The sequence below is a fragment of the Tribolium castaneum genome, chromosome 8 (genome assembly GCF_031307605.1).
Source record: "Tribolium castaneum strain GA2 chromosome 8, icTriCast1.1, whole genome shotgun sequence".
In the NCBI taxonomy this organism is placed as follows: domain Eukaryota; kingdom Metazoa; phylum Arthropoda; class Insecta; order Coleoptera; family Tenebrionidae; genus Tribolium; species Tribolium castaneum.
Window position 1 is genome coordinate 11159995 of NC_087401.1, and position 23683 is coordinate 11183677.

General features: G+C 33.8%; 3 protein-coding genes across 5 annotated transcripts; 1 reads left to right on the plus strand and 2 right to left on the minus strand.

Moving 5' to 3' along the window:
- Positions 1–60: 60 nt before the first annotated feature.
- On the plus strand, positions 61–3603 carry Rab7. Of its 2 annotated transcripts, XM_015982261.2 has the most exons (3): positions 61–193; positions 359–617; positions 2873–3603. In XM_015982261.2, exons 2-3 carry the CDS (start codon positions 359–361, stop codon positions 3238–3240), a joined length of 627 nt encoding a protein of 208 aa, XP_015837747.1. In that variant the 5' UTR covers positions 61–193; the 3' UTR covers positions 3241–3603. The 2 variants fall into 2 exon arrangements, with proteins under 2 accessions (XP_015837747.1, NP_001284604.1); NM_001297675.1 differs by lacking the exon at positions 61–193 and having other exon boundaries at positions 243–617; positions 2873–3361.
- A 28-nt stretch (positions 3604–3631) lies between these two features.
- On the minus strand, positions 3632–9150 carry LOC659027 (arrestin domain-containing protein 3). The gene is made up of 7 exons (XM_965366.4): positions 9018–9150; positions 8727–8967; positions 5036–5144; positions 4609–4986; positions 4331–4445; positions 4190–4280; positions 3632–4145 (listed from the first exon to the last, which is right to left on the minus strand). The coding sequence occupies exons 1-7, from the start codon at positions 9127–9129 to the stop codon at positions 4085–4087; spliced, it is 1107 nt and encodes a 368-aa protein (XP_970459.2). The 5' UTR covers positions 9130–9150; the 3' UTR covers positions 3632–4084.
- Positions 9151–9213: 63 nt separating this feature from the next.
- On the minus strand, positions 9214–23635 carry LOC658955 (uncharacterized protein). 2 transcript variants are annotated; one of them, XM_008197898.3, is made up of 19 exons: positions 23335–23635; positions 19576–19683; positions 18800–19507; positions 18562–18684; positions 18452–18508; positions 18336–18389; positions 18215–18286; positions 18091–18144; positions 17861–17953; positions 17683–17813; positions 17539–17633; positions 17398–17469; positions 14846–15005; positions 14205–14796; positions 13974–14153; positions 10324–10778; positions 10200–10278; positions 9571–9701; positions 9214–9488 (listed from the first exon to the last, which is right to left on the minus strand). In XM_008197898.3, exons 2-19 carry the CDS (start codon positions 19681–19683, stop codon positions 9350–9352), a joined length of 3303 nt encoding a protein of 1100 aa, XP_008196120.2. In that variant the 5' UTR covers positions 23335–23635; the 3' UTR covers positions 9214–9349. The 2 variants fall into 2 exon arrangements, with proteins under 2 accessions (XP_008196120.2, XP_008196122.2); XM_008197900.3 differs by lacking the exon at positions 17398–17469.
- Positions 23636–23683: the final 48 nt, after the last annotated feature.

Genomic DNA, 23683 nt, shown 5'->3' on the forward strand with positions numbered 1-23683 from the left:
GATCACTCCACCCACAGTACATTTAAATTTGCGCAAGGTTTAATTTTTAATAACAAAATTTAAATGACGCGCCTCAGATAAAACCAAACTCCCCAGATCGCCCCAAGTGACGACGCCATTTTCGTTAGTTGTACGCAATAAATCACTCAGTGTATTTTTCCCCAAATTTCAAGAAAATTCAAACTCAAAAAAGGTAATTAACCCGTTTTTAACGCAATTTCGCGCCAGGGGCCCGTTTTTTGCGACTGTCGTTACGTTGGGTCGCGAAACCCGAGTGTGAAATGTAATCAGCTGACATTTCTTTGTATTTGGTTGATGATTCATTACTGTTAGATTAAACAACAAATTGTGTTTTCAGATGGCGAGTCGTAAAAAAGTCTTGTTGAAAGTCATCATTTTGGGCGACTCAAGTGTCGGAAAAACCTCTCTCATGAATCAGTATGTTAATCGAAAGTTTTCCAATCAATACAAAGCAACGATCGGTGCTGATTTCCTTACGAAAGAAGTAACAGTCGATGACAGGTCCGTAACGATGCAAATCTGGGACACCGCCGGACAGGAGCGGTTCCAATCGCTCGGGGTGGCCTTTTACAGGGGCGCAGACTGTTGCGTCTTGGGTAAGAAACAATGTACCGAGTGGGTGCGAATGGCTGGTTGGGGTGGCAACACTGCCATTTTTACCAAAAGTTGTACAGGGTGATTCTTTTATAAGATTTTTTAACTTCTAAGCTAGAGCTTTAAAATTTTACATTGAAATCGACCATTCTGTGTTCAACCACAGATTAGATAGTTGCACCAGATACGACACTTATCTATTTATGAATGAAAATACAGAGGGCGCACTATGATAATAAAATCTGAACGTAACCTTGTAATTGTTTTTATATTTTACGTTTATGATACGTTTATTAACGTGTATCATTAGGAGTCGTTTATGACTCATTAAAGTACAGTGTACTTTTTATTATTAATTATTTTATCATTTATTATTTTATATTTAGTTTTTAAGAGTTTTCATAATGCGTGGAATACACGTACGATCGATTTGATGATAATTTCTTCTTTATTTATTTTTTATTACCATTACCAACTGACACATAATACCTTAGATGACAATTTTTTTTAATTACAATAAAAAAAGGGCGCAAAGAAGAAAAAAATAGCATAACAATCGTTTTATAAGAGTTTAGGGATTCGTGCGCCAAATCAGTCCTTAAAACTTGTTCTCAATATACTATTATGACACAGTTTATTATTGTTATTATTATTACAAATTATGTTATAAGTGTGTAATAGTTTAGTTACACTATTAGAAAAAAGAAAAATGAAATCTGCTGCGTTTAAAATAGTTTCCAGTAAAAGATAAAAGTGCGGCAATCTTAGATTTGATTAAATGTGAAGTTAGCGGATTGAACGGTGGCGAGCAAAATTTTGGACATCTTTGACATTTCGTTGACGTAATAAATGTGTGTAATTGCTTATTCTTTTTGACAATGATGTGTCAAAAGTGCTATGATTTGATTTTTTTTTTCGCAAAAATTTTTTTTTTCATTCAACTGTATCATTACATGAAAATCAGGGCGAAAACTCTATCATTTTGTTAAAGACATTGACAACGGTCTTTTTCGTTTCGGCTGCAAAAAAATTTTTGGTATGGCCTTTCATAAACTTCGTTTGATTTTTGCGGAAGCAACTAACTTGTACCTCAGGACAAGTACACATAAACAAATCGTTTGAAATATTTCGTTTTTTGTATAAAACAACCATCAGAAATGAGTTAAATAACAACACTTAAGTAGTTATATTATCAAAAAAACCTTTATTGTTTCAGACGTAAAAATATTTTTCTCGTTGCAGCAAGGGTGACTAATAGCATTCAATACTTCATGAATAAATACGCATGTTCAAGGTCAATGAGCCTCACAGCGCGCAATAGATGATAGTCATATCTGGTGCAACCTATAATCTGTGGTTCAACTAAATAATTTTCAAAATAGCACTAACTTTCAAATTTTAAATAGTAATCACCTATTTTTCTTTACATTTTTGAATTCGCCTTTTGAAACTGAGTAAAAAATACCCTGGTTTTTAATACTTATCTGTCATTATTTTTAACGAAAGACATTTTTTAGGAAAATTTTTATGCAAGGGTTCATTCTAAATATCATAGCTCGTGAATCCTTTAAGATAAGTGAATAATTCCTTTTGCATTTGAATCGCAAAAAACGAAATTTTACTTTATTATTTTAATTTTTAACCAAGTAAACTTAAATATTAATGGTTTATTGCTACGCTATAATAAGTCAGCTAAAAACTAAATAAAATGTTCAAGTGTGACAATTGTTGACCATTTTGCAAGTTTTTTTCAAAAACTGTAAGAGCTAGGTATAGGACGTATGAGAACTATTTTAAAAAAATCATACTAGCCTTGATTTTTGACAGTTGACAATTTTGAAAATTCAAGGAGACTCAAGAACTTTCGGTTATCGAATGCTAAAAAATTAACCACTTATCCCAAAGGGTTGAAGGGCTGTGATATCTTAAATAAACCTCTTGCAAAATTTTAACAAAAAAGTTAAATATATCAAAAACTCTGACAGAAAACTTAAGTAATCTTTACTCATTTCAAAAAGGTGAATTCAAAAATACAATAAAAATGTGTGGTTACTATTTATACAAAATCTACACAAAAAATGTACACAAAATTTTAAAGCTCTAGCTATATTAATAAATAATAGCTATATTAATTAATTAATTAATTAATAGCTATTTTAATATTAATAAAAGTATTTAATTTGGGCTTTAAAAGAACCAGTCTGTATACAGTGTGTTCAATAGGTTGGCAGCGCCAAATACTGTCTTATTGTTTCAGTGTTTGACGTTACGGCGCCTAACACGTTTAAATCATTGGACAGTTGGCGCGACGAGTTTTTGATCCAGGCGTCGCCCCGCGAGCCCGAAAACTTCCCCTTTGTGCTTTTGGGCAATAAAGTGGACTTGGAGCCGCGGGCTATATCATCAAAGAGGGCGCAGCAATGGTGCCAGATGAAGAACAACATCCCCTATTTCGAAACGTCCGCGAAAGAAGGGCTCAACGTGGAGCAGGCGTTTTTGGCAATTGCGAAAAACGCTCTAGCTCAACAAAACTCGACCGTTGATCTTTATAATGAATTTCCCGATCAAATCAAACTTACTAATACAAATAAGCCGAATAGTAACGGAGATTCTTGCGCATGTTAGGTTGGGTTTTCTGCTCAATGTGATATAACTTTTTTTTCTCCTATTATTACTTTGGTTTTCGCAAACTCACCGAAATTGTTGGTTTACATGAATTGTGTAAATACAATTGTTGAACGAAAGGAATTTTTATTATATACTTTTTGCTTTTGTAGAGAATTTCGTATCGGCAGTAAAGGTTTTCCTCAAGTTAAGTTTTGTTATTATTAAATATCGAGTGTTCTGTGTTGTAGGCTAATTATTTATAGTAAATAGAAAATTTATATATTTTTTTTAACCATTAAATACAACTTTTCTGTAGAATATATCATAAAATTTGTATATTATATAGACGTTATTAAGTATATAAAGATGTAATGGTACTCACTTGGGTTTTTGTTTGGGTCCCAACGCCTCATTGATAAACATTTATTGAGATATTTGTACAACAAATAACAGTTATATATAAATATAAATTATATCATTTTTGTACTAAAGTACACATTTTTCTCAACAGTAAGTAATACAGTCAGAAATGAACAACATTTAAATGTAATTTGAGCAAATGAACAACACATGGGATTAAACACCTAAAACATTGTGACATTTAAATCGTGTTCTAAATATATTCAACTTTTTCTTGGTGCTTTGTTTGACACAGTTGGAAGATTAATACTGAGGTCGTTTCGTATATTAGGCTAAATCTGCTCCGGATCAACAATCACATTTAACTAGTTCCTTATATTCAGGGTAGAAAAAATGAAAAAAATTGACTACTCGTGTTTCTGTCATCAGTCTTGAGGTGATTAAAACAAATCGAGTGATATTTTATCGTACCCTGCTTCAAATAAAAGTCAATATTATTGCCTTAATTCGTCTCAGACTTGTCTACAGTTACATATAAAGGTTTGTACAGTACGATAGGCTCTCTAAAAAAAAACAATCAATTAAGGTTTTTTTCATAATTGCTCACCTAATGTGGTGTTCGTTTCCGTCGTAGACTTGGCCAAGGAGAAACTCCGGCCCTATGTATTGCCCGCCTTCGACGTGGGAACAAGCATGTTCTGGTTTTCGGTCAATTAATTCAATTAAACTCAATTGATCAATAACTTACCGTATTGTATAGCCGGTGTCGTGTTTGTGTTGGGTATTCGAAAAGGGACAGTAGCTATAGTTATCGGGAAACTGACCTGGACTATATCTACGTCTTTATCACTGTCTAAACTTACCTAAAATCAAAAAATGACAGTGTTATATCGTTTCCCGCCTTCCGAATATTCCATATCCGGCTCGGAGGACCATATGTTTGAGTATCGAACTTAGCCCAGAGTTCTTACTCAAACATGGGATATTTGGAGGGTGGAAAAGATATTTATTTTCTGTGGAACTTACGGAAAGCACGTAGTAAATTTGTACTAGTCTACAAATTCCAACAAGCGTCGTAGGCATCGGAGGTAAAACAAGGCTATTGGCACTGTCCCACTTGCTCCTCGAGTGTGGCTTTACATTGCTCCCCCTGTACTCAAAAACGAGATGTTTCAAATCTTTACTGACACCCAACACTCCTCTATCGATAAAAAATTCACAACACTGCTCCAACCTGACCCGTAATCTGACCTCATCGTCGCTCTGATTGTCGATTGTTGCTTTCAGTTTTACACTTTCTTTGCAAACATAGGCTGAGCGCTCCAACACGCATCTTAGACTGATGGTGCCCTTTTTGCAGCACCAACAGCAGGTGCTTTTTCTGTCTTCGTAAACCAGCGGTTTCTAGTGGGAGAAAATTACAATTTTTGGAAATAAATTTAGGGGAAATCACCAAATATTGCTCGTCCATGCAGTCGATGTGGGGGCCGATCACTGTGAAGTACTTCATGCCCTGTGGGGGGCTCGCGTACGGGATATCGATAGTGACTTTGAAGTAATACCTGTTAATTGATTGCAATTTATTTAATTTCCATCCTATTTCTTATTGTTTCGTGTAAGATAGATGCTATAATAATCTTTAAAATAAAAAAACTAAACCCCCAAACTTTTTAAATGTGCAACATATATGCTCTCAGGTTTTATCGCATTAATTTATCGAAACTGGGGAAAAAAAACTTCAATCAACTATCCAGTAAATCAATCATTTATAAAATCCAAAATAAAAAATAAAATTAAAGGTGGGCCACGAAATGGCACGAACGATCTAAGTGTCATGAGAACATGCCACGAACGAAGTGATTGTCATGAGAACATGTCAGATATTGAAGAAAGAGGTCACGAAATGGCACAGAGGAAGTGAGTGTCATGAGAACATGTCACGAAATGGCACGAACGAAGTGAGTGTCATGAGAATCTGTCACGAAATGACACAAACGAAGTGAGTGCCATGAGAACATGTCACCAAATGGCACGAACGAAATGAGTGTCATGAGAACATGTCACGAAATGGCACGAACGAAGTGAGTATCAAGAGAACATGTCAGATATTGAACAGGGAGATCACTAAATGGCACGAACGAAGGGAGTGCCATGAGAACATGTCACCAAATGGCACGAACGAAATGAGTGTCATGAGAACATGTCACGAAATGGCACGAACGAAGTGAGTGTCAAGAGAACATGTCAGATATTGAACAGGGAGATCACTAAATGCCACAAACGAAGGGAGTGTCATGAGAACATGTCACGAAATGGCACAAACGAAGTCACCAACTTGACAATCATCACGTATCTAAAAAAAATCCAGGAAAATCCCGAAAGACATTGTTTAAAAAAATCATAGCCCCTGCAAATCCGTTAGAATTTACGTACGCCAACTAATTTCTTTTATATTTCTTGTTTTGATGAATTGGAAAGCAAATAACACGACGTAAGGTAGATGCTAAAATGATGTTTTTTTTTTAAATAAAATAATGATTTTTTTAATAAACGAAATGAATTCTCAAATTTTTTAAATATACAACATTTATGGTCTCAGATTTTATCTCAATGATTTATTGAAATGGGGGAAGAAGAGTTTAATGAATTATTTCTAGGAAAATAAAGAAAATTACATCAGTTAAAAAAAATTAATAATCAAATTTCTCCTGGTTCAGCTCTAGAATATAACACACCTCCCTTTCAGTAACAGTAACAAAGTGAAAAACACTAAATTGGGTGAAACATAACACCATAATTACCTTTTTTTGGACGTTTTAACATTTTTTCAGTAAGAAAAGCATTTATTTTAAAAAAAACTTTAAAATGAAATCGAAAAATCATTAAATTGCATATAATTTTTTACACTTATGCCTTTTTCGAACATTTAAAAACTCTATTAATGTTAAAATTTACGAGTTTTCTCGAAATAATGTTTATCTTTGCCATTTCACTGCGAAAAACGCGATTATTGCGACAACTTATGCAGAAAATATACCAGGAAAAGTAGTCAAAATATTTTGAAAATGGCGTTTTTCGAAGGTTTAAGAACATTTTTCAAATCATATTTTATGCAGAATTTTGCTAACCGAAGCCGAAACATCATTAAAAAGTATCTAGCGAAAATAAAACTATATTAAAACATGCTTTTTTTAGAGCGGTTATACCGTAACACAACACCATTATTATCTTTTTTTTTGACGTTTTATATATTTTCGGTAAGAAAAGCATGTATTAAAAAAAACGTAAAAAGGAAACCGAAAAATCATTAAATTGCATAGAATTTTTTACACTCTTATGCCTTTTTCGAACATTTAAAACCTTTATTGAAGCTAAAATTTAGGAAATTTCGCCAAATAAAGTTTATCTTTGACACTTAATAGCGAAAAACTTGATTATTGCGACAACTTATGCAGAAAATATGCCAGGAAGAATAGTCAAAATATTTTAAAAATGGTGTTACTTTTGCGTTTTTCGAAGGTTTAAGAATATTCTTCAAACCATATTTTATGCGGAATTTGCTAACCGAAGCCGAAAAATCATTAAAAAATATCTAGCGAAAATAAAACTATATTAAAACATGCTTTTTTTAGAGCGGTTTTACCGCGATTTCATCAAAATTCAAACTTATTTTCAGAAATTTCCTCTAAAATACAATAAATAATGTCCAAAATTATTAATTTTTACCTTTTTTGTGCGTTTCAGTCCCTCTTATAGCCAGAAACTGAATTATTTCGAAAATTTTCATTAAAAATACCCCAAAAAATCATGAAAATGGGTTAAAGGTGAAGTTATTTTCGCGATTTTTCATACGTCTGTTTATGATTTTGAGTCAACAACTAGGTTTTATAGCGAAATTTCATTAAATCGAAATAAAAAATCACTAAATTGTGTCAAACATAAGACCTTTATTACCTTTTTTTGGACGTTTTAACATATTTTCAGTAAGAAAAGTATTTATTTAAAAGAATACGTTAAAAAGAAACCGAAAAATTTAAGCCTTTTATATATTTTTATACATTTATGCCTTTTTCGAGCATTTAAAAATTTTATTCAACTCAAAATTTACGAGATTTAGCTAATTAATATTTATCTCTGCCATTCTACAGCGAAAAACGCTAATATTTCGTGAAATTGCGTTGAAAATGGTGATATTTTTGAGTTTTTTTAATTGACTTCGGTACGTATTTTAGTTCAAAACTCAGTTTTTCGCGAGATTTTACTAAACTAAACAGACAAATTACTGATTTGGGTCAAAAATGACATAATAATCTGGCCTTATTCAAGCCTTTATTCAAGAAAAAATGTGAAGAAGCAAAGTCTAGCTAACGCTACTCTACGTAACCTCTTAATATTAATTCAAGAAAATAACATAATTTTTAAATAATACTAAAAGAAGAGTAGATGTGTCTTAAATACTACTGAAAAACTGTAAAAAATAATAATAATAAAAATAAACATAATAATACAAAATGAAAACAAAATAGCAAAAGAATAAAAATAATAACATTATTTGTTTTTTAAATAAGTTTACTGGCTTTGACTTCAAATGGTTTTCGATATTATTATAAATGACAACAGCGTTTATAGGTAAAATATCTAACAAACAACTGGTGTTATTTTCATACACAATTAATAATGCGGAACTGAAAAAAATATCACAAAACGTCGAAAAATTTAACTATTTATTCGTATTTTTCTTTTAATAAATTTTGCAGAGAATATGACGTTTTGGGGAAATCAGGGACCTATTTCCCGAACAATCTTTTACATTTTTTACTTACTAAGAACGAGTCAAAATAATTCTTTCTGACTTTGGATAAATTGGGCAATTTTTATAAGAACAGCAGTCTTTGTTAAAAAACAAGATAAGCGAAGAAACCATTACCGAAAAACAAACTTGTTTTGTGATTTTCTGTATCAACAAAAAAATACTTAAAAATAACAAATTGGTCTATTTTGCAATATCTGGCACTGATTTAACAGAAAAAAAGCCAGATTTTTGTGAAGAGTTCATAAATAAGCTGAAAAATATTGCAACAATAGGGATTTTACTGTTTGAAATTTGAAATTAAGTGCAAGTGGGTAACTCCAACACCACTGACCTGATGCAGCACGGTTTGCTTTCGAAGGAGCACGGAAGACTCGATTCGGGCAGGGAGAAGCGGAAAGGGAACTTGTGGAGGCCTCTGGGGAGGATCGGGATGGTGGTCTCTAGGTTTTTCTCCCCCCAGATGACTTGGCGTTCGTCGATGAAGTACTGGTCGTCTTTGACCGTGCGGCGGTCCCCCGACAGCAGAACCTTCCATTCCGCGTGGGCTTTCCCCCGCAAAAGGATGCGAATCGCTTGAAACAAATCGTAAAAATTCGGGACTTTACCAACACAATTCCGTTACTTCGCAATTTGAAATTCTCGACGGTGTCTAGGATCACAACACCGTTGATGTTCTCGCCAGCGTAGTAATACTCTTTGTCTAGTTTGATGTCGAATTCGCGGATGTAATCCATTTTACCACATTGTGAGTCCACTCACTGAATGTTTCACACAGCATCAGCTGTTTTTCGGGGAAAAATCAATAGGCTAAAGCATGCTCAGTTTCGATAAAATTTATTCGGATAAAATCACATAACTGGTAATGGATAATAATCATAAACTTGCATAAATATATAGAAAAATAAATGCGTAAGTACGGAAATCAAGTGCTAGGCAATTAGGCGCTTTATCACACTAAGCTATGGTGGCGTTCCACTTTTCTTTATGCTGACCTAACCCAAATCCGGTATCGTAATTACCCTTGGAAATAAAAAGGCGCTTAAAATGTGGCATGCAGTATAAAAGACCTTGATTGTACGAATACGAATCCATCCTACGAAACGAACAATCACAAAAACAACACTTTATTCAATTTCTTGTACAGGAATTTCACACGCGACTCTGTCACGACTTACCTCAAGACACAGTTACATTCCATGCACTTGAAGCAACTCTTGTGATAGATGTGATTGTGTACGGAAATTTTCTCTAAAGGATACACTCTCGAATTGCAACTTTCGCACCTTTCCGTAACATTCGGAAGCTCCTTCAAAAAAACGTGTAACAAACAAACAAAACCCAACGCAAAATTGAATTGTCTTTTTTCAGGATTGCAGTAAAATCACGGCGTCTACATACAGCAATTTATTCCACTCAGAAAATAACAGATAAGATTGGCACAATTACAAATATAGAAAATTTAATAGCAACAAATCGCAAACATCAATTAACGTTCTATAAAATTTACAAGTTAAAATAAACTGAACAAACATATCAATATCAAAATCCAATAGAAATGGCTCATTTTTAGGAAATACATTAACATGTCTACAGCTATGTTACATAATATTAAGAGAGAAAAGCCGGTAGAAACTTTGGCGCTCGTTTCGCTCACTGTGGACAAAAAACAATTGAGTTACAACCACAAATCGGTGGAACATCGACACAACCATGCATTGGGTGCAAAACACGATATTAGTGCAACAAAACACGCATTATTGTTAGAAAAAAGACAATTCAATTCGAGCAACATCGACCAACTCACCACAAATCGGTTCACTTTCACCCTCGGCTGTCGCGTCTCCGTGCTGCTCTCCCGCATTGACTCGAACCGGGCCCTTAAACTGGACAAAACAAAGTGACAAATTATTAACAAACAAGTTACTTACGTTTTGGTCGACTCGATTTGCGACTGCTCTTCCCCCAGTTCCTCAATAATGTTCACCGAACTATTATTTTGCTCCTTTTTAATTTCGTTGGCTTCCCATCGCTCGAATTTGGCACGCAATTGCTTCGCTCTGGCCGCTTTTTGTGCCTCGATTAAATCCTCGTCGGCGATTTTTCCGCGATCGATTTCGTCCTCTTCTTCGGTTTCTTCGCCGGAATCGCTTTCAGCCTCACTGTTCGATTCGGGACGAGTGGGTTCCGGGGGTGGAGTGAACCGTTTTAAAGGTTTAGGGCCGATGGGTTGGGGTTCTTTTGCGAGGTTTTCTTCCATTTGACGAAATTTGTTGAGCATTTTTGTAGCGGTGTGCGTTTCTTTAGCTATGACCGAATCTTCGATGATTTCTTCCGAACGGACGATTTCCGGGTCTCTGTAGACTTCGCGGTCGGGCGTAGGCGCCTACAAAATATTGAGTTGTTCAATTTTTTTTTTATTTTGGGAGACAAATATTATTCAGGATGTTTTTGGATAAAGGTTGCAGTGGTGTTTATTTCTTTAAGTGGGACAAATTGAAGAAAATTTACATAAATTATTGCGTTTTCAGAGCTTTTTTGACGCTTTTTATTCAAAAATATTTTGGCAAAAACAATTTAAAAATTCATTAAATTAGGTCAGAAATAGGGCAATTCTTGTCCCTTTCGAGTGTTTTCGAACTAAAATTGGGTTTGTTCACGAGATTTTAGTAAAACTGGCCGAAAAATCACTATATTCAGATAAAAGGTTGCCAGAAGACTTTCCTTTTCGTGCTTTTAACCACAAGCTCAAAAAGAGATTTCACGAAACTAGAGCTAAAAAATCGCTCAATTATGTGCATTTGTTTTGTCTATTTAAAGCAATAAGGCAACTATTTTGAGAAATTTTGTCAAAAACGGGCTAAAAACATCACCAAATTAGATTGAATTTTGCATTTTTTCAAAGATTTAAGTACAAAACGTAAAACTGTGATCGGAAATTTCGTCCAAAATAAGTTAATTTTTTTTAGAGCGTCTCAATCCCTTTTACAGCCAGAAACACGTCAAACATAGCGCCATAATTACCTTTTTTTTTAGATGTTTTAAGATATTTTCAGCAAGAAAAGTATTTAATTCAAAAAAATCGTTAAAAAGAATAAATTATTAAATTGCGTAGAATTTTTTTGTTTATTTATACTTTTTCGAGCAATCAAAAACTTTATTGAAGTTAAAGTAAATAAAGTAAAGTCTAAAATAAAATAAATAATGTCCTAAATCATTAGTTTTTACCTTTTTTGACAGTTCCAGTCCCTTTTATAGCAAGAAACCAAGTTATTTCCAAAAATTTCAAGAAAAATACCCCAAAAAAATTTCAAAATGAGTTGAAAGTGGAGTTATTTTCGCATTTTTCATACGTCTGAGTATGATTTTGAGCCAACAACTCGATTTTTTAACAAAATTTCATTAAAAATGGGAACAAAAAATCACCAAATTGGGTCAAACACAACACCATTATTATCTTTTTTTTGGACGTTTTATATATTTTCAGTAAGAAAAGCATGTATTAAAAAAAACGTAAAAAGGAAACCGAAAAATCACTAAATTGCATAGAATTTTTTACACTCTTATGCCTTTTTCGAACATTTAAAACCTCTATTGAAGCTAAAATTTAGGAAATTTCGCCAAATAAAGTTTATCTTTGACACTTAATAGCGAAAATCTTGATTATTGCGAAAACTTATGCAGAAAATATGCCAGGAAAAATAGTCAAAATATTTTAAAAATGGTGTTACTTTTGCGTTTTTCGAAGGTTTAAGAATATTCTTCAAACCATATTTTATGCGGAATTTTGCTAACCGAAGCCGAAAAATCATTAAAAAATATATAGCGAAAATAAAACTATATTAAAACATGCTTTTTTTAGAGCGGTTTTACCGCGATTTCATCAAAATTCAAACTTATTTTCAGAAATTTCCTCTAAAATAAAGTAAATAATGTCCAAAATTATTGATTTTTACCTTTTTTGTGCGTTTCAGTCCCTTTTATAGTCAGAAACTGAATTATTTCGAAAAATTTCAGTAAAGATACCCCAAAAAATCATGAAAATGGGTTGAAAGTGAAGTTATTTTCGCGATTTTTCATACGTCTGAGTATGATTTTGAGTCAACAACTCGTTTTTTTACGGAAATTTCATTAAATCGAATTAAAAAATCACTAAATTATATCAGACACAACACCATTATTACCTTTTTTATATAATTTTAACATATTTTCAGTAAGAAAAGCATTTATAAAAAAACCTTAAAAGAAACCGAAAAATCATTAAATTGCATAATTTTTTTTTAAACTTATGCCTTTTTCGAACATTTAAAAACTTTATTGAAGTTAAAATTTAGGAGATTTCATTAAATAATGTTTAGCTTTGCCATTTTACAGCGAAAAACGTGATTATTGCAAAAACTTGCACAGAAAATATGACAGAAAAAAGTCACATTAAGTGTTAGTTTTGCGTTTTTCAAAGGTTTAAGAACATTCTTCAAATCAGATTTTATGCCAAATTTCGCTAATCATGGTCGAAAAATCATTAAACACACTCTAGCAAAAATAAAATAATATTAAAACACGTTTTTTTTCGAGCGATTTTACGGCGATTATTTTCGAAAATTTCGTCCAAAATTATTAATTTTTACCTTTTTTAGAGCATTTCAGTCCCTTTTAGAGTCAGAAACAAAAAAAAAATACCCCATAAATCATCAAAATGGGTTGAAAATGTAGTTATTTTCGCATTTTCCATAAGTCTGAGTATAAGTTTAAGTTTAAATCGAAATAAAAAATCACTAAATTGAATCACACATAACACCACTATTACGGTTTAACATGTTATATTATAAGAAAAGTATTAAGCATTTATTTAAAAAAAAAACAATAAAAAAACCGAAAAAACTTTATTGAACTTAAATTTTACGATATTTGCTTATTCATATTTATCTTTATTTGTCATTCTACAGCCAAAAACGCTAATATGTCGGGAAATTGCGTAGAAAATAAGCCAAATTAGGTTGAAAATGATGATATTTTTTGGTAAACATTCAGTTTTTCGCGAGATTTTACCAAACTGAACCGACAAGTTACTGAATTGAGTCAAAAATGACATAATCGGGTTTTTTACACGAATTCGGGGCAAAAACTCGCTTTATTATGTCAAAAGTAATATTTGTTTTCGCCTTATTACAGCAAGATCTCGCGACATTTCGCTGAAACAAACAAATAAATAGCAAAATTAAATCAAAAATGGTGTTTTTAATGCATTTTGTAAGAGATTTTTCAGTTTCTTTGTAGATATTTCACTAAAACGAGCCAAAATAACAAGGATTAAAATTCGATATGGGGAAGACTGAGTACAGATTTCCACAGCCAACAAGCCTTATCCAAAAACAGGTTAAACATATTATATTTTGCTGTTTATTACGATCGCAATAGCATTATTCATGGTTAAAATCCAGTCGCGAAAACATGCGTTGATTATTACCGAGGACTAAATGATTGTGAGAAACACCAAGTTGCCAAAAATCACAATCACTTGTACGGTTAATACGAAGCAAAATTAGTATTGTTAACGGCACTCGAATCGTTAATAATTAACCTTGACTTGTCCCTCGCGAGGCGGCGTTATCCGAAAACTTTTCTTCTCTTTTTCCGGTTCTTTGTACGTTTCGAAAAATTTGAAACGTTGCTGAATATCAGAAGTGCGAATTTGTACATCGTCCACGACATTCACCGATGATTTAACAACATCTTCCGATGCCGATCTCGACAAATAATTCTAGATTTTTACCGCTATTTACGTGAGTTTTTTGCTTAGATAAATACTTACATCGCGTGCTTTCTTCACGTCGATTTTCGGCGTCGTAATCGGTGTTATTTGTGGCGGTTTTGACGCGTTCGCGTCCAATTCGAGGAAAAGCGACCGCGATTTTTTACTAATCTCGCTCTCGTACACTTCGTTCTCTTCTGCGTCTTTTTCACGGGCGCGTTCTTGGACCACTTCGCCCTTTTCGAATTTCTCTTTCAGCGACTTTGTGTCGCACACTTCGATTGGGGTTTCCTTCTTCAAGTTGGTACACGATTCCGACTCCATTACGGCCTGTTGGTACGCCTCCTTCATTTTGCCTTGTTTTCCCATAAATAGTCGGTTTCTTATCGATTGTATTTCCTGTTTCCTTTCTTCTCTTCGTTCGTCTCGCGACGTGGTTTGCTCCCCTTGTTCCCACCGACTCTTAACATCCGACATTCCCGTAAAATGAAACGGTTTTTCTTTTTGCACTCGCTTCGCTCGGATTAAATCGGCATCTTCGCCCTCAATTCCATCGTCTTCTTCCTCCTCTTCCTCGGAGGAACTCTCTTCAATCGGGATACCGTTCAGGGAATCATCGGCGACCCCGATATCCATTCCTTTCGCCTGAAATCTAGGACGAGTTTTACAAAAAATTTGCTTCAGACACAACATTTAAATACTTTGCTAGTTTCGAGAGAATCGAAGGTGAACGTTTGACATTGACATGGGACGGTATTCGTTCTTCACTTGTTTCACTCTGATGATGTTCGAAAACTTGAAAACGTTCTTTCACGTTCAGACTTTGAAGCTCCTCCAAACCCAAGTCAGGCTTGTCACTGGCTGGAATAAATCACAAGATACCAAATCAAACACACGGGAAGTTGCGTCATTTCGTATCACAATTTGTTAGGTTTTAGTTACGGAAGACTATAGCTTAGGAAACGAAACGAGATACAAAACCGCGGGGTTTTCTGTACCCAAAAAAATTGTTACGGTGGAGTAAAATGAGGGCGCTTCGAGCGTTTTAAATTAATTTAAATCCAACCAATTCACTAATTACTTGGAGAAAAAAACTACAACTTTGTTCCTTATACTTTTTTTGTAACTTCAACCGTATTTCCAGCGTTTTGGTAAATTAATAAAATATAATACAGGGTGTAACGAAAAGATGTGTACAATAGGGAACCAGAAATTCCTTAGCTTGAAAATAGAGCGATTTAGTCCAACTTACTTACTTACTAAGATGCACCGTTTCAAAGTTAAAGGGCGCCAAATTTCAAAAAATATTTTCGATTTTCTTTAATAACTTTTTAATGAATAATCGATTTCAATGAATCTGGGAAGTGATTTGCCATCAAAACCATATATTTTCATACTGTTGACTTTGTTTTTTTTTAATGAAGTACTCACCAATCAACAATTTAACACATTTTAAGACATATTTTTGTTAATCGTTAGCTGAGTAGTGTAATCCTTTTTTTATTTGAAAGACCAGTTCTTTTTGAACAATTTTTGTAACTTATAAAATTTTTGTATCGGTCTCGGTTTTGGAGTAAAAAAATAATTTAAGTCGACGTGTCAAAATTTTAGACCTTCGACCATTTATTATTAATGGGTTTTAAATTATTTTTTTTATTTTGGTTTTAGTTCCTTTAGATAGATAACAATAAATAACAATAATGTAATTAGTTATTAATTTAAACAAAAAAAGCATTTTTTCACGAAACTGTAAACTAATTGTAAACTAATTAAAATCAACACTGTCGTTACAACTTACAAATGTAATAAGTAAAGTAATAATTAAATAATTGAATTAAATAATTAAATGCATTTTTAAAACCAATAATAATAATTGACAAACGTCCGAAATGTTGACAATTTTACATAATTATTTTTTTATTCCAAAACCAAGGCCGATACAAAAATTTTAGAAAATATACAAAAAGTGTTCATAATTAAAAGGTCTTTCAAATAAAAAAAGAATTACACCCTTCAGATAACGTATAACAAAAATATGTTATAAAATGTGTTCAATAGTTGATAGGTAAGTACTTTACAATAACATAAAATCAAAAAAAAAAACACCAAAACATGTGGTTTTGATGACAAATTTTTTGTACCAAATTTCATCAAAATTGATTATTTCATTTAGAAGTTACTAATAAAAAAACAAAAATAATTTTTGGAAATAAGTTTGGAGCCCTCTAACTTTTAAAGGGTGAAACTTGGTATAGAGGTAAGTTGGGTTAAATTGTTTTATTTTGACTTGGAGAATATGTGGTTCCTTTTTCCCAACTTTTCGTTACACCCAGTATATTAAAATGTAAAAACAAATTTTTAATAAATTTGCGTAAACGCTGCGAATACGGTTGAAGATACAAAAAAAGTGTAAGGAACAAAGTTGTAGAGAATTAAATTTTCTACAAAAAAGTCCGCGACGTCCTATTTCTATCTGTAACGGTTTAGGTATAAATTAACTTCCGAATACTTGACCACCGACAAAATAAAGCAAATCCGTCGCTTGAACGTCTTTGGGGCCTAAATGGTTGAAGTTAGAGATTAGGTCTCGCGGACTTTTTTATAGGAAATTTAATTCTCTACAACTCTTTTTCAAACATTTTTCTTGTAATTGTCACCGTATTCGCAGCGTTTTGAAAAATAGGAGGCAGAGTGCAAATTGGTAAAAGTTTATTTTTTTTTAAATACAGTTTACGATAAAATTTTTGCATAATGTTTATGTTTTACTATTAAGAATTTAATGCTCAATCTGTCTTTACTTTTTTATTTGCTGTGTGTTAACCGTTATACAGATACAACCATTTTTTTTCTGAAAACTTAAACGGTAATGGAGCTGCGCCCTCTAACGACATTAACAGAACTATCAAGGACGGGGGAACGTTTTATTTGTACGTCGTTTCATATCCTAACCTTTACATGTCCGTAGTTTTAGTCAAGGAAATCAACGGATTAGTCGAGTTTTAGGTACAAACAGTTTACTAAAACTGGAATCGTTAATTCTGCGACCCAATGAGAACTAACAACACCCAGATTTTTCGCCAAAGGCTTTTCACACGAAAAAATCTCCAGAAGCCACATTTAAATTCCTTGACTTGGAAGTGGCTACGGAAAACCACAAACATTTATATCATTCGATTCTCGCTTTAGTAAAAATTGTCAAAAATTAATAACATCGATGAATTAGAATAAGCCACACATTTTTTTATTTTTGTACCTCTAACAACATCAGGTGGCAATTCAATCGGCTGACTTTCCCGAATAATCAATTCGGGTTTTCTAGGTTTGGCTGAAATCACGATAAATTCCGTCAAATCGGAACACAACACGCAAACATTCGTCTTTTATTGATACTTACGAGAGGCATCGTCTTCGACGGCTTTGGGGGCAAATAAGGCTTTGAAATGGGGTTTGCAGTAAAGGCTTCCTTCATTACTTTGATATGTATCGACACTAGAAACAAACAATTAAACAATGATTGACCAAATACCAAAAAACGCACTTTAGTTGTTTATTGCACTCTGTACACCTGAAACAATTTTTATGCCAGACGGCCTTCTCGGCTTTGATTTGCTCCATTTGGAAAACGGCTTTTCCGCAAGATCGGCAATTCGACGGATCGATTTGGGCACCCTTCAGAAAATTTAGAAAATCGTAATAATTTTTAGTAAAACACTCACATTGAATTTTTCTTGTGCTTTCGACGAGTCCGACGAGCGGATATGCAGAACATTTTTCTTTTGCAACGCATCGAATTTGCTAAAACTCGACTTCTGCAAACAAAAATATAATTCGATTTTGGCCAACAAAGTGGTAAATAATAGACAATTTTAACGCAATTTGGACCGAAGAGGATTTACATAAGCAAGCGACATTTAAAAGCCAATCAAAATTGTCTATTATGACTTACCCCGTCGGCACTTTTCGCTCTACAATCGCCGCTATTGCAATAGAATTTCTCTCTCTGAGTTAGTACAACAACACATGCAAAAAACTACAAGTTAGGCAAGCAAGAGAGACACTAAAGCTCTTACCAAGGCTCGCACAGAGACTCCAAAGAAGACGTTTTCAATTTTGTTACTAGCATCGGACAAAGATTTAGTACGCTAAACAATAAAACATGCACAAACAACACAACTACGTTTCGAACCTTACCGTTCGCTTTTGAGACTCGTCGCTGATTTTAGTCAGGTCTCCGAAACTTCTACACTAGAAAATCGAACGCCATTCATGCACAAGCAAAAACTCAAAAAAAAATCATAAAGCCTTACCAAAATTTTCACGTTAACGTTATAAAAAGAGTCCTCGCAAACAGTGTTAGTGCCATTCTGGACGAAAAACAAAAATAGAAAGAAAGCCAACGCAACAAAGCGACACTTACAACAGAAATATTCTCTTTTTCCTCTTTTCGCGACTTTTTCGATTTTTTCTTTTTTATGCCTTTTTCCGACGAGTTTGATTCGAACGTCGTCGTTTCAACGTACGACTCGGTCACTTGTGTGCTCTAAATACGATAATCAATTAAAATCAAAGTAAAAAACAGTTCAACTCGAGTTAATTCGATTAATGCAACATGCTTCAAACACGACTTACTGTTTCGACCCCGTTTTCACTCTTACCTCTTCGCTTTCAAAATCGATTTGATTAGTAACATCATCATCAACCGGTTCGTCCACCACTTCGCTTTTTTCCTCTTCGATTTCGTCCTCGTTGTTATCGCGCAATTCCTCCACGTTTTGGTAAATTATTTCCTCACCAGCTTCCTGCTTCCCGTTCAACTCTTTCACGTTTTCGTAGATGTTCTCTTTGAGGTTTTCGTAAATCGCTTCGTTGGTTTGATTTTTGAGAAACTCGGTGTTTTCGTAGATGTTTTCGTCTTTCGTTTCGTCGGTCGATTCTCGGCGAAAGCCTTTCAAAAAATCGATGTTTTCCTCGGACGGTGTTAGCATCGGTGAGGTCACCGTTTGGGTGAAAAGGAGACACGGTGCCACATCCGTTGATAACAACATTCGGTCTTTCACCGATTTCGTTTCACTACTATCATTTGGCTTAACATCACACAAGTCGGTTAAAATTAAATTTGGCTTTTCTTTTATCGGCAAATCGTCGTCGATGTCTTCGTAAACGGCGACTTCTTCGTCTTTCACTTCCGGATTGCCGCTCATGTCGATATATTGGTCCGATTTTTCTAATTCAGTCTTATTCGTTTGGTGTCCGACATTTTCATAAATGCTATCTTTCGGATAGCCGTTTTGTTTCTCCGCCTGGATAAACTTCTCGTTGATGTTTTCCTGTTCCTCTTCTTCGGCGGTTTGTTGGAGATCGTCCTGAAAATTGTTGTTAGTACGCAAACAACACACACGACACTAAGTTAATTTCGGAAAAAGCAACACACTTGGCTCATGCATTTTTTTAGCCTCTGGTTAAATTCTTCCATCAAAGCTTCCTCGAGATCGTCGTCGTTGTCACTTACAATTCGGGACTTTTTTACAGTTTCGGCCATCTGAAAGTAAAATAAATAAACCGTTGTATGTGGTTTTGAGCATGTAGGTAAGTACGTTATCGGATTATTCAAGCCGCTATCTAAAATATTCTTCGAAATGTAGCATTTACGGATCCATTAAACTAATTAAAGTGAGATTAAAATCTTCAAGTTTACGCAACAGGGAACAGGCGAGATTTTAAAAATCTTCAACAGTGGGTAATTAGTTACGTCAAGCTTCGCGGTCGAAAAAAACACCAAAAACGTTATCAACAAAACGCCAGTTTATCACCCAACACTTCCTTGATTCATGCGAAAAATGCTGCAATAATTCCTTCAAGCAAAAGACAATGGATGATAATAACTCCTTATCAGCATAATGTATGTGCTCTGTTTGCCTACATTATTGACAAGTCAGTCATGTTCCTTTTACAAAATAAGGCGATAAACGCGATTATTTGGTCATAATCTATAAGTTGCAGGGAAATAATGATTCATTTAAATTTAAATGAATCATCCGGCGCTGGAACGAGGAATGTTTCGGTCACACTTATTTAACTATTAGCACATAAAACGAAAATTCCAATTAACCAACCGAACGTTTGTTATCAGGAACGTAGGCGTTGTGTTGTGATTGTAACATTATTACTTATTGCGGTTTGCAATTGATATTCTCAATAAATAAATAACAAACAAGATCCTTGATACGTTTTTCTCCTTGTGCTTTTTAACCCACTTTCGGTGAACGCAAATATCTAATCATTAAACGCTTCACGTCGTCGCCTTTCCTAAAATGGTCCAAAAATGCCATTATCGCCCAAAAACGTATAAATAAAACTGCTCGCGTCACATTTACCCACTAAACAAATGGAATGTAAGGACGAAAATAACACCGAATTATTACTCAAAATTAAAAAGATAAGAATAAAGAAGCGGCGAATGCAATTCCAAATATTCGACCGTGCGTTCTATTTTTGATGTTGGTCGAACAGAATCAGATATAGAATCATGCGAGAGAGGTGAACACACCCGATTTTATACAGGGTGAGTCACTCATGCACCGGACGGTAGTTTCCAGGCAAATCGGCCTACGTAGTGTGCAACAATTGGCGGCGTCCCAACTTACTGTTTTTGCAAAATTCTGTCATAAATTCACTTAAACAGTTTTTAAATGATCTGTAAGAACAATTTTTTTGAAAAAATTCTAATTCATCAGAATTAAGTTGCTTCCAAATTAATTTTAATTCAAAACTTTCAAGTAATTCAACATAATTTTGAAAAGAATTGAGTATGACATCCTTAGGGTTCAATAATTAATTCAAAAAAAAGATCAAAGTAATGTTTTAGTATTAACATAAAGAAATATAAGAAATAAAATACTTCTTTATTTCTTTTAGCATCTTTCAAATCTCTAGAATCATGTAAAAATATATCTTTTTAATATCTGAAACCTAGATTATAAAACACCTTTCCCATAGCAACGTGTTTTAAATTAAAATGTTCCAACAAAAAAAATTAAATATCGCTCATGCGAAAACGCTTAAAGTTCTCGAGTGTCTTGCAACTCGCATACGCTCGTTGCATAACGACAGCCCTCGAACTTGAAGCTTGTCTTTTTAATAACTATTTCTCGTGTGAGTACTTTTGTTTCAATTGTATCTAATTGCTGAACTAAGATCATTTCAGCTGTTCCCAAGCGACATTAGCCGTTTTTTAGCGTTCAGTCATTAAAAAACCACCGTATTTTAGTGAAACAACACGACAATAGTCATTTTAGTCCAAAAAATAAGCGAAAAACTGTCAAATCAACGTATTTCAATGTTACTAAAATATGTATACAGCGTGTCTCAAAATTGGCGAATTCCGCAAATTTCCAGTTCAGAGCGTTATAGAGAATTATTTCAGTACAGAAACAAAATAAAGATTCGGGGCCTCCCCCGTTTGAAGGTGCACTTGTACTTTTGTATTAAGTTTTCTTCAAATTAAGGCTAAGAATAATAACGTAAAACAATTTTTCGAAAATTAATTTTATTTTGGGGTAAAAAATCTTAAATATTTGTAATTTTTCTTAAAAATGAAACGACAAATTAAAAAAAAGTGAAGCTAATCTCTTGGGAAATTGTTTTACATTATTGTTCTCCACAATCATTAGCACCATAAATAACAATAAACACTGAAATTTTTGATCTGCATTTGAAGAAAACACTATTCAAAGGGTAACACTATTCAAAGGGTAACACTATTCAAAGGGTAACACTATTCAAAGGGTGATCTTTGCGGGGAAACCCCGAATCTTTTTTTCTTTATTTGGACTTTATTTGAGCAAAACAATTGCGAAAATCATCGTCTTCGGGCAAAATAAAAGTATTTAATTTATTCTTGAGCATCCAATTACAGAAAGGCACCACAGGAATTTTATTTACAAGTTTTAAAAACAATAACAATCTGCCTCAAAGTTTAAAAAATGTTTAGTTTATTGTAATTTTGTCAATTTTTATAACTTATAACCAACATCCTGTGTACCTGCCACCATTAATAATTTTTTACCACGACTTGTGATAAGTTCAAACAAAGTATTCTTTTATGACTTCGGAAAAAAGACGATCATTCATCGTTCATCGTGGACTGGTATCGAACGGAAATACTACACATGTTTTATAAACTCTTAAAGACATCCACAACATTTGCATTGTATCAAAGCAGCGTTTCTCATTTATTCAAAGATGGGTATTTTGCATAGCAACGCTTCATTTTTTCCCTTTACATTTCCTAGATTTTTATTTATTTTAATTGATTTTATTATTAAACTAGTTGGAGATTAAATATCTGAACATCTGGTGCATGTTAACCGGTACCATTTGTTCCGAAATAAAGTACCACCTGTTGCAGAAGAATCATATATTTTACTTAAAAACATAGCCAGCTTTTGTTTCGTCATGGTAACTAAAAAAAAAACAAAAAATGCCGCGGTCACGCTATTTAACGCCGCGGTTATCACAATTATGTTTTTGAACTCGGCCAAGTTAGAATTTTGCGGTTTTTCTATGCTATTTATTAATTATGAGCCAAACAGATGCAAGAAGTGTCACTTTTTTGCAATTTTGTAAACAATCATAACGAGAATCTAAATTTTGCGCACTGGGTCATTAACTTTGAACGTCCCGAGATCAACAAACTCTCGGTTGTTTAGGTATGCGTTGGAAACGAACATTGGCGAAAAAAAAAAGACCGTCAGATGGAAAAGAAGTAATGCTACGATCAAAGAGTGGTAAGACGAGGTCAGAATGTCGTTTTGTTTGTGAGGCCGGGTCAAGTAGCCGTGGAAATGCAACGCTCGACTGTTTTACAACAGCCTCCTGTGTGTGATTCCGGTTTTCGCGAATAAAAGTATGAAAATGTTACGTGTCGGCTTTCGGAATTCCGAAAACATATATTCCGCACGAATTTAGAAAGTTGGATTCGGGCCAAATTCTTCCATAGGTGTGCAACGTGTAAAAATACGAAAAAAAAAATTTTTTTGACACATAAACACCCTTTCATTTGTCACGATCGATGCATAATTTCGCGACCGGGGAAATGAAAATTAACATTTTTGTGTGCAACAAACCAGTCCAGATTTTTTTTTTCATTTTTTCCAATGCCATTTTTTTAATAATGTGGGACAAAACTCACCTTAAGTTCTAGCAAAAATAATTCGTTCCAATTTGGCACGCCACAGGTTTTTTATTTAAAACGACAACTACCCAACGTACTCACTACACGACTAAAAACCAGAAATTTGATACTAAAAGAAGCTATTTATAAAAAAGTGCGCACGCGCACTCAATTCCCGGGAATTTACAATTATTCGCACCCAATTTCACACAATGACCACTTCCCGGCCAAAAAACACACAAATTTGAGCACCGCTTTGACAATTTTCGCCTAATAATTGAAATAATTGGTCGGGGAATTGAAATTATTGACAAAATTTGACATCTGACACTTAAACGTCAATCACGCATGCGCCATGTTGTTGATA

Excerpts from the sequence above, each read along its gene's own strand:
- Rab7 (XM_015982261.2), top strand. The coding sequence starts at position 359 with ATGGCGAGTCGTAAAAAAGTCTTGTTGAAAGTCATCATTTTGGGCGAC. Across the intron at positions 618-2,872 it reads CGCAGACTGTTGCGTCTTGG|TGTTTGACGTTACGGCGCCT; the intron begins GTAAGAAACAAT and ends TTATTGTTTCAG.
- LOC659027 (XM_965366.4), bottom strand. The coding sequence starts at position 9,129 with ATGGATTACATCCGCGAATTCGACATCAAACTAGACAAAGAGTATTAC. Across the intron at positions 8,968-9,017 it reads CGAGAATTTCAAATTGCGAA|CGATTCGCATCCTTTTGCGG; the intron begins GTAACGGAATTG and ends ATTTGTTTCAAG. Across the intron at positions 5,145-8,726 it reads AGCAAACCGTGCTGCATCAG|GTATTACTTCAAAGTCACTA; the intron begins GTCAGTGGTGTT and ends ATCAATTAACAG.
- LOC658955 (XM_008197898.3), bottom strand. The coding sequence starts at position 19,683 with ATGGCCGAAACTGTAAAAAAGTCCCGAATTGTAAGTGACAACGACGAC. Across the intron at positions 18,509-18,561 it reads AAAAAGAGAATATTTCTGTT|AATGGCACTAACACTGTTTG; the intron begins GTAAGTGTCGCT and ends TTTTTCGTCCAG. Across the intron at positions 18,390-18,451 it reads ACGTTAACGTGAAAATTTTG|TGTAGAAGTTTCGGAGACCT; the intron begins GTAAGGCTTTAT and ends TCGATTTTCTAG.